At 41.8% G+C, this 10,536-nt stretch overlaps 1 protein-coding gene across 2 annotated transcripts; it reads left to right on the top strand.

The window, feature by feature from the left end:
• Positions 592–7,623, top strand: LOC102187069 (cytochrome c oxidase protein 20 homolog). 2 transcript variants are annotated; one of them, XM_018060252.1, is made up of 4 exons: positions 592–779; positions 5,919–6,033; positions 6,142–6,205; positions 6,599–7,623. In XM_018060252.1, the coding sequence occupies exons 1-4, from the start codon at positions 762–764 to the stop codon at positions 6,738–6,740; spliced, it is 339 nt and encodes a 112-aa protein (XP_017915741.1). In that variant the 5' UTR covers positions 592–761; the 3' UTR covers positions 6,741–7,623. The 2 variants fall into 2 exon arrangements, with proteins under 2 accessions (XP_017915741.1, XP_017915740.1); XM_018060251.1 differs by lacking the exon at positions 592–779 and adding an exon at positions 903–984.

The following is a 10,536-nucleotide window of genomic DNA, read 5'->3' as shown; positions in this document are numbered from 1 at the left end:
TGAGTAAGCGGGCAAGCCCTATTTCGCATCAGACGACTGCTGCTGCTAAAATGCAGATTTCAGGTTTAGTCGCAGTCGTAGGGAATGGTACACATTGAACACTACCTTACATTCAAAAATGCGTGTCGCAGGCCTTTTTCCCCTTCACCCCGCCCGCCTTTCCCCGCCTGCACGCCGGGCACAAACGTCTTGACGCATCCTTACTGAAGAGGTACTCCCTCCATTTTGTCCCCAGTCTCCTTCAACCGAAAGGAGCGGCGCTATTTTAAAGCAACTCCCTGATTAAACCAAAGCAAGAGAGGAGGCGATGTGGGCGCGAGACCACACTTTGCTGGAGGCCAGGGCTGAGTGGAGCTGCCAGGGCCGCCCCGGGCTCGTCCCGGGGCGGGAGGACAAAGGACATCAAGGGGACGCGGGCCGCACGCCAGGACGGGCCGACTTCCGGGCCGTCGGCTGGGGGGGTGGGGGTTCCCGTTCGCAGGACAAAGCGGCGGCGGCGCGCACGGCTCCTCCGCGCGGCCCCGCCCGCCCCCGCCGCACGCGCCCGGCGTCCAAGCACGCGAGCGAGAGCACGCGCGCGGACGACGGTTAGAAATGGCGGTTGGAGACGGAGGAGGAGCAAGGGCGGGAAAAGGCGCAGCCTCGAGTGCCAAGAGCGTGGGTGCATGGTTGCTTCCCTGGCCTTCCTTCGCCTCTTCTCCAGGCCTTCGACCTGGGGAAAGCCCCGGTGAAGACGTGATCCGTTCAACTGAACAAAGGAAATGGCGGCCGCACCCGAGGTAACCGGCAAAGCCGGTGTTGCCGCCTAGGAGACTGGGAAACGTTCCCTAAAATGGCGGACAGCGAGGACGCAGGCGCGGGGCGGGGCGGGGCGGGGCGGGGCGGGCGTCCGCCCACGGCGGCCGTCGGCGGCGGGGCGGGGCAGCGGCGCTGATAGTCCCCATGGCGGCTGCGCCGGAGCCCGGGGAACCCGGGAAGGGGAAGGTAATTCGGGGAAGACGGGCGAGGGGCGGCGGGGTACGCGGGCGGGCGGCGGGTAAGGACACAGTTTCTGAAGCTGGGAGACCCTGGATAGGAGCACGTGTCATTAGCTTCTCTGCAGTCGTACAGCCCATTTTTATCGTGACACGATTCAAGTGACCCAAACTAGGAGGATGAGAGGACCGATACCGATAACTTACTGCAGGCCCCAAGACTCGTCCCTGTGGAAAGAAAATTTTGCTGAGAGGCGCCTCATATTGTAATTGGCTAATAGTGATTTTAAAGTACCCTGAGGACAGGTGCTAAGGCTGTATACTTTAACATGGAGGAATCGGCAAATGCTGATAAATGAACTCTTTGCTATATTCGAGTGAATTTATATCCAGAGCAGGAGGATCATATGAAAAGATTTGCGATTTTTTCCCGTTAACTAGTTTTCAGTCAGCCACGTGGAGCTGGCATAATTATATGCAACCAGCAGCTTCGCTGGCTTGCATTCGTGTCCTGCTTTGCCTTCGCAGCCCATCATCGACAGTTGTCTTTGTGGGCTACCCTGTAAAATGGATCATTTTACATTTGCTTAAAACTCAGCTGTAGCAGCCCATTGCTTTAAGGGTAAATCGAATTTCTCGATCTGTGATGTAATGGAGTGGGTTGCCATGCCCTCCCAGGGATGGAACCCGAGTCTCAGGTCCCCTGCATTGGCAGGCAGGTTCTTTACCACCAGTGCCACCTGGGAAGCGTATAAAGCTCCTCACCCAACTCTTAACTGTTCAGTCTCTGTGACTGTTGTCATGCTTTCCTCTCCAAGTGTATTAAAGCTCAACAGGGCTGTCTCTGGCAAGGGCTTCCTGACTCCCCAAAGGTAGCTGAGGTGCTTCTGTCCTCATCTCCCTGACACCTTGTACATAGCTGTTATCATTACAGCATTATACTGGAAGTTAATTTATGTCTTGTCTTCCTTATGAGTAGGAATCCAATTTTTATATCCTCAATGCAGATTAAGTGCTCGTAAAAAATACACAGAAAGAAAAAAATTTATACATCGTAAACCAGAGATTAACGTTGGATCAGTTAGTCACAAATATTTATGTTAGACCCACTCTGCCACACTGCACCAAATCTGTAGATCTGGATCTGCTCAGCTTGAAAATTTTGATTGCTTCTTCAGTGTTCTTGCTGCTCTGGGGAATTTTCCATCTAAATTTGCCCTAGGTGGGACACTTCCCTCCAGCTTCCAGTGCGGGGGGTGTGGAGGGTGGGGTGCAGTTCCTGATTGGGGAACTAAGATCCCACATGTGACGTGGCTCAACCAAAAAATAAAATTTTAACAATAAATTTGGCCTAGATCATCAGTGGTTATGAACAAACGTTGGATAAATTGCTTCCACAAGTTATTATCAGTTTGCCAGTCTGTCTTGGTGCCTTTTGTTTTTCGTGTCTCACATGCCATTTGGAATACGCTTTAGTAGAACAAAAGGTACCCTTGTTTGACACTTGAGTATTTCAAGAGGCATCTAACTTCAAACACAAAATTCTAGACGGCTTTGTGAAGACACTGGGATCTTCAGTGGGCCTCTTTATCCCTTGTATATATGATTGTTTACCTTTGATAGGAGGTAACTGCTGTCATTTTAGGGTCATGATGGTGGTTTAACCCATTGAAAAACAAAATTCAATGAAAGAAAATTTTAATATTGTATTTCAAGCGAAACAAAGAACATGTTCCAAAGTCAAATGATTATCTGTGCTACATGTGCAGAGATGTAAAGTATGATGGATTTAGGAAAATGGCTCTTTAGGAAAAGACCTCAGTGGTGCCCTTTCAGTGGAGGGTAGGGGATGTCTTGTTGAACTGCGTTAAAAGCAGGGTAGGTTTGTAAGTGGACAGAAGCAGATATTGGTAACTCTGTCTTGCAGTAAAGAGCAAAAAAATGGGATGGTGGCTTGGGGGAACACGGTGCTGAGAGGGTAATTTGTCTATTTCTAGACTGGAGATTATTAAATAGAGGAAAAACAAATAATGCAATTAAAGTAAGGGATAACCATTAGAAGCAAAGTCCTTAAGAGTAATCAGCTGCACAGGGAGGACTAGTTTTAAATAGTAGGGCCAGCTCCTCCTTGGAAATAAAAGGCAAATGAGCACTGATGGAGCAGATACATGTTAACGGTGGAAAATGAAGCAGCTTTAATTTGACTTATTCTCTATAAATCATGAAATTGGCATTCTGGTTTAGAAATTTCTTTTTGAGCTTTCCTAATTCCATCAAGGTGTGCTGGTAAAGTCGCCCTTTTAAATTTAAGCTTAAAATATTTGTTTACCCTAACATATAATCTCTTTATGTTTAAAGGCTTTAATTTGTTAATAGCAGGTGAGCCTTAAGTTTGCAGACTACTTAGGACTTCCCTGGTGGCTCAGATGGTAAAGCAGCTGCCAACAATGTGGGAGACCCAGGCTCGATCCCTGGGTTGGGAAAATCCTCTGGAGAAGGAAATGGCAACCCACTCCAGTACTCTTGCCTGGAAAATCCCATGGACAGAGGAGCGTTGTAGGCTATGGTCCATGGGGTTGCAAAGAGTCAGACATGACTGAGCGACTTCACTAGGGGAATAAAAGGAATGCAAAATCCCTTGAACATTACAAGTAGAACTACTTAAAGTAGATCTACTTAAAGAGGACTTAGGCTTAGATTCTTTCCATTTCTGAGACTCACAGTTCAGATACTATCATATATTGTAGAAACTCAAGACTTTTATTACAGTATTCTATATTTGCTTTTAAGCCATCACTGTTCTAACTTTCAAATTTATCAGGAGGCTGTGACAATTCTCTTACTAGGAAAGGGGGAAAAAATCTTAGTATATCCTTACCCAGTTTTGAGTCAGGGTGGCACCAGTAAAGAACCCGCCTGCAGGTAGACCTAAGAAAATTCCCTGGAGGAGAGCACAGCACCCCACCCAACTCTGGTATTCTTGCCTGGAGAATTCCATGGAGAAGTCTGGCATCAGTTGGGGCTTAAGCACACAGGCAGATCTACAGTTATATCCTTAGTTCTGTTACTCCTTATATGTGAACCTTGAAAGGGTTAAATGCTCCAATGAAAATGACAGGCTTTCAGGGTCAAACTAGCTCCCACTCTGCCACCACTTACTTACACACCTGGCAAAGAAATGCACTTGATCGCTTTATCCAAGTGCCGCCCCCACCAAAAGCTGGCACATTCTAGTGTATCCTGGGGTTTCATTAGGACTCAATTATGGAGGAGAATCCAAATGAAAAGGTCCAGATGCCTTGAAAGAGCTTGTGCTGTCTTGGTAGGGATATGCAGTGTCTGGCATGCTGTGGCTAACACTTAATGGTTCCTTTCATTCTCTGCTTAAATGGGAAAGCCATCTTAACATTCTCCCTTGATAGAAGCTGCTGGTCTCGCTTCTAAGACCTGACATTAAACACCACCACCCCCAATCTCAGTCTTTCTAGCACCCTCTCCTCACCCAGGGCAACGGCCTACCTGCAGAACAGTTCACACCCTCCCCTCTGGGCCCATAAATGCCACTGGGCTCTTGACCTGAAGGTAAGGAACAATCTTTTTTTTTTTTTTTTTTTTGGCTAAATAAATGAAAAGCCCAGAAGTTAAATCCCAACCTCTTGTATACGAAGATTTGTACCGAACAGCCTTCCACTGGAGTCTGCCAACTTTAAGAAGCACCTGCTGCATTCAAACGTGTTGCGGCGGGGGACAGGCAGAAAGAAAAAAACAGTGATCTGAGTATATAACTTTTGCTTTATTAGGAACCAAGTCACATTATCTTTTCTGCAGAAGCTTTAGCCAAAGCAAACAGTCAAGAATACCTTTTATGTTTCAACCTTGAATCTAACTTGCCCTTCACTGTCCTTTCCCTATCTCTTCAATCCAGTCTTCTTTTTCCCTTATAGTATATTACCATCTAGGTATCATCTCATTCCTAAGAATGGGCAAGTGACTTCCTTTTTAAGTTACATTACTGAAAAAAAATTTTCCCCCCAAATGAACAGGAGAGTGCTGCAGGAAAACATTTAGTGTGACTTTAAAAAATGTCTGCCCCGCCCCAACCCCAAAGCACAGTGAGAGCAACAAGACTTCAGGTTGGAAATGTCACACTTAAAGTGGCAGTATTTTTCAAAGAGGGAGAACAAATCCATAAATCCAATGCAGACTGTATAAAGAACTTAAAAACCATTTTAGCACTTGAAAGAACTTAAATTATCACCTAGCTGAACCCCTTCATTACAGACTGCAGGCCAAATAAAAAATAATACCCTACAGGTTACAGAAGTTAGTGGCAGAGCTGAGACTAAAATCCAACCCTCTTAGATTTCCACTTTTTTTCATCACATCTAGATGTGGTTACTATGTACTTCAACAAAGAAATAAAATCAAGTGCAACTTCGTATCACAGGCAAGGAAACAGACAAAGGACTTGTCAAAGTATTTATTATTATAAACAAAACTGAAGTGCTGTTACTAGTTAACACAGGTAAAATCTGCAGTCATCCTTAAAGGAATTTAAAACAGTATACTAAATATTATAAGTAACATGCTTAGAACAATTTCACTTTCCCATCTGTTTCTCAAATTGTAATTATGCTGCTTTTTTACCTTCAGTGATAGCCAAATCCCCAAGAGATTCCATAGATATTTTAAAAACTCATGAAATAATGTAATGCCCCTATCTCCAAACCAGCTGATTAACAAATTATGGCATAAGCATGATACCATAATCTATTCAGGTGTAATTTACTCTACTACTTAGTACTTTCTGGTCAAATTCTCAAGGTTTACATTTTAGATTCATTCATATTAGATACCAAAGCAGGACGGTTTGTTTTTAATCTTTGCCAAACCACCCTGAAGTAAAATATTCTTTTACTCAATGTAATCTTTTATTTTTCCTAGCCCTTTAAACTCCTAGGAATTTTAGATGTTGAAAACACTCCCTGTGCACGGGATTCGGTATTATATGGCTCATTAGGATCTGTTGTGGCTGGCCTTGGACATTTTTTGTTAACTAGTGAGTATATCTGTTTTTCTTCATGTATAAAACACTTAAGTGTTTACAGTTTTGTTCTAGATGAAGTATCACAATCCCGATTACAGTGTTTATGATTCCTTTCAACAGGCAGAATTAGAAGATCATGTGACGTTGGGGTAGGAGGATTTATCCTGGTGACTTTAGGATGCTGGTATGAGTGTTAAGTATTCAAGAAGATTTTAACAGGTTAATCTAATTCCAAAGCACATGCTATACTCAGCAATCTCCCACTGGGAGATTCCCACCCTTACTGAAGATTATCTTACAAAATGATATTGCTGGAATGCCTTTAATCTTTTAAATATGTATATATACACATGTGTTTTGTGTCATTTGTCAAATGAACAGATGAATGTGACATCAGACACTGCATTAATGCCATGTCAGGGTTTATACTTCATTTAGGAAGGCCTCAACCTTTTATCCTAATGCTCACTTCATCCCTGCCTATGGTACCACTGACAGTCATCTGTAAGCTTTTAAAAATTTCAAATTAGTTCCCATAGGTATGGTATTGGTAATTTATTCACGTTCTCCTTACTAGGTTCCACTGTAGGTATAATTATGCAAAGCTAAGAATCCAGGAAAGACTTGCCAGAGAAGGAATTAAAAACAAGATTTTATACGAAAGTACCCACCTTGATCCTGCAAGAAAACAGACCAATGGCGGCAGCAGCGGCAATTGAGCAGTCTTGAGCATAGAAAACCCAGATACAATTCACTTCATTGTGAACAAAGCTGAGATGAACTACAGAGAACGTTTTATGTACCATAAGACAGCTTTCAATCAAGTAAATAAAGTATGTGTAAGCTGCAGTCTTTTTTACACGTGTCAGTATTTACAAACTTATTCTGGCTCTGTATCTACTGTCCGTATAGCATGATGGACTCACTTCAAATAATCTTTGTGTTTAACTTGCTTAGAAAAGTGTTTCCTTATAGTAAGCAGTGAGTACACCTGTCTCAAGAAATCTCAGTTGGATGTTAAAACTTGCCTTAAAAACAAGTCACAACTGCATTACTGTACCCTGTTAAAAATGAAGGGATACTTTTCTGATCTCTATCAGAGACTTTCAGACTTGAAACTAATAGATCATCGCTTTCCAATTATTACTTTTAAAATGTACCCATTGCTTGACTGTATTCTCCCATTTTAACAGGTGAGTTATCTCTCAGAAAGTAAATGTGATTTTTTCAGCTGCTCTAAATATTTCTTGGAAGTATGCAGGGTTTTTATTTTTAAGTAGAATTTAAACTTGCACATGGCATGCATAAAAATATCTTCTGAAACTTGTGTGGTGCAAAGGAAGAAGAACTGCAAAATTACACACGTTGTTCCATTATGTAAAGACATTTATAAATAATAAATTGACTGCCATTAAAAAAAAAAAAGCACCCAACTAAGCCCAGAGCATTCACTCATTCATTCATCCATTTTTGGTTTTAGTAAATATCAATACTTAAAACACAAGCTTAGAGGCCTTCCTGGTTAAGGAATGAACACTGGTGGATAGAATTACGGCATTATTCCTGGGCCTACTGATCATCATGGTTAACTAAATAGAGGAAGAAAGATGTCTTGAAGACTTAGTTGTTCTTATTTTGTGCCTCTTTTTATCAGAGGTAGAGCTTGCTCCAGTTCACTTCATGAGAAAAGTACCATTTTCCCTCCTGTGCCCACCTTCTTATGGCTTAGGGTACACAAGTGTTTATGGTTTATCAAATACCATCCGTATCATGAGTAACACTGTCAAGCATGTAGACAAAATCTGGGATCCCCAATCCCAGGATCAATACTGGTTCATGGCCTATTAGGAACTGGGCCGCACAGCAGGAGGTGAACAGTTGACTTCCACGAAACCAGTCCCTGGTGCCAAAAAAGTTGGGGACCACTGTTCTGATCTTTATTGATCTTAATTATCTGGCCACCACCACAGGGAGAACCTTGGACACTGACTGGGGAACCAAGTTTCGCAAGATCACCTGCCTCCTGTTACTGGCATAAATCAAAGCTCAGTGCAGTCTACATTATTCAAATTGACCTGAGTAACTATGTGAACAGTTCCATGATGTGACAGCCATTTGTTCTAAAGGGTAGGATAGGTGGGAAACTGATGACAGCTGATCATATTTTAATAACATATAAAATCAGGGCAATTGATTAACTAAATCCCTTCCAGCTCTAGCACACTATTATTAAATCTTACCCCAAGTTAAGAGAAAAATCTCTCGGCTGGCAAAAATTTCCAAGGCCTTCACCAGTAACAAGGTTAATTCATTTTCACAGAAGACAGACTGCACAAACTGGAGACCTGGATAAAAACAGAGGTTTAAATACTTATTTGGATTACTTTTCAAATGTCATTTCATAAATTTACAGTATTAGCACATTTTCTTGAACTACTAGGATGATACAAAATGAACTACTGGACCACATAACACGCTCTAGGTCTGTGCCATACATTGCTGTTAGATACTTTCAATAGGGCCTCCAAGTTGATCCTGACACTTCCACTTCCGGTTCCTCCAGTCCAATCTTCCACTCTGCCATCCAACTTCTAGCTGCTAAATGCTGCCAGTCCTGCTGCCAGTGTACCTCCGGCTCATCATGAACTGAGCTCACTTTTCCGTTTCACTTGAGTGCCCTTCTCCTATTTCCTATTGCTCACTGACTTCTAGAATTAGGTTCATCTCATTTAGGTTCTCATATTAGTTTGTTTCATCTGTTACACCAACAGTGGTAGACACTTTCATTGGTCACTGACTATAGCTAAGAACCCTGTCAATTTTTATCTTTACATTCCCAATAAAGTGTCTGGCATAAAGCAGTTAACAATCAGTTGAATTATTAAACTTTCACTAATCCCTCTCGTCCAGAAGCTTACATGCTTTTCACACTTAAGCTGAAAGAGTAACCTACCTTCCAGGCCCACATGAAGGCTTCAGCTGCACTGCTTCATTATTCCATTAAATCCGATTTTTCACACTACGTGATATAGCAGTAGGTACCAGCTAAATAGCTGATTAAAATAGAATTGTCGTCATTAGTAGGTTTAAAATTTTTTGTGGCTCATCTATCATACCTACTATCTTCAAGTGCTTTATGCAGTCCCCCTCATCCCCCCACCCCTCCTTTTTCCTTGTTTTCCCTTTCAATAAAAGAACCTCAGGGTTTTTAAAATTAACTATTCTCTGGACTTGATTTATATTGAGCAAGTTTGCCAACAAATTTGACTATCCCTAGTACCATGAGTTGCAAGCATCTCTCCAGTCTACGTACCTCTACTCCATCGCTGGTTTCCCTTTGCTTCACTTTTATAATGCGAGGAGGTCTATATAATAAATTCAGGATTCCTGTTTATGCACACTTTTCAGCAAAATGCTAGGTATCAAATAGGGTTTGAATCCTTCTATTCCTAGGTAAAAATCTGGTGGATGGGGATTAAGGCACCCCTTAAGTCATGTAAGGTACATGACTTTGGGAAAGCAGAATACCTTAATGAGGAAAGTAGAAAAAGTACAATGATTGTTTTAATGTAGTTTTTAATGGTCCTCTAGAATAAAATATCTTTTGGAAGCATCTTAAAAATATGGTCCATTGGTCATCAAGTCAGGTCAGTGTTATCTTCTACCACCCAAATACTGGTATCTCACACAGGGTATTTTTGTGTGTGTGCATTAAGTTCAATACGTAAATTTTCTCTGAAAAGAGACGCTTCAGGGACAAATTAACTTACACAGTATTTTTCAAAGTATTACATTTCAAAGTTTATAATGTAGGCTCTACTCATCAGTGTTGCAAACATTTTATGAGTCTTTTCGACCACTGCATTCGCCTTTCATTTTCTAGAGATTATACGCTTCCCAAGTATTTGTATTTTTGTCTTGAGAAAACTACCACTGACTATGTTATAAAGTCAAAGGTTTCTCTTGTTCACTAATATTCATGGGCAGTTACCTGTTCCACCTTTTTTCTAAGAATAACTTCCAGAGTTCTTTAAGTTAGGAAACACCTATTTTATGGCCCACCCTTAGGATACTCAAATCAACACAAACTGGTTTCTTACAGGGTGAATTTTCATTAACATGTTCCTCCTTAGGCCCAGAGGACAAGTCATGTGAAATGAAACGTTTTACTATCTAAATTCTAAGCCTGCTTTAAAAACATTTTCCTAGTTTATGGTTTTCTCTAATAAAAGGAAGGATTGTGAATTACACCTTTTACTCCAAGCTGTCTGCTCTTCAAAAGCCATGAAGAGACTGTTTTGACAGAATAAAACTATTTCACTGAGGAAATCCTAATCTTTTTATTTCCCGTCAGTGTAGCACCCAAGTCCTCTCATTTCACCAAAACACATTATTCTGAAGTATGTAGCGAGGAAAATTTCTTCTAAGTTTCATACATGCTTCTGAACTAGCATAATCAAAGTCCTTATCTTAGATTTCAATTCCTGATTTAATGGACTTTTGATATAAATGTAC

This window comes from Capra hircus, chromosome 16 (genome assembly GCF_001704415.2).
Source record: "Capra hircus breed San Clemente chromosome 16, ASM170441v1, whole genome shotgun sequence".
Lineage (NCBI taxonomy): Eukaryota > Metazoa > Chordata > Mammalia > Artiodactyla > Bovidae > Capra > Capra hircus.
This window is presented reverse-complemented; position numbering and strand designations above follow the sequence as displayed.

Bases quoted from the DNA above. Each gene is read 5' to 3' on its own strand.
- LOC102187069 (XM_018060251.1), top strand. From the start codon at position 943: ATGGCGGCTGCGCCGGAGCCCGGGGAACCCGGGAAGGGGAAG. The intron at 985-5,918 runs GTAATTCGGGGA...TATTTTTCCTAG, and splicing joins GGGAACCCGGGAAGGGGAAG to CCCTTTAAACTCCTAGGAAT. The intron at 6,206-6,598 runs GTATGAGTGTTA...TCTCCTTACTAG, and splicing joins CTGGTGACTTTAGGATGCTG to GTTCCACTGTAGGTATAATT.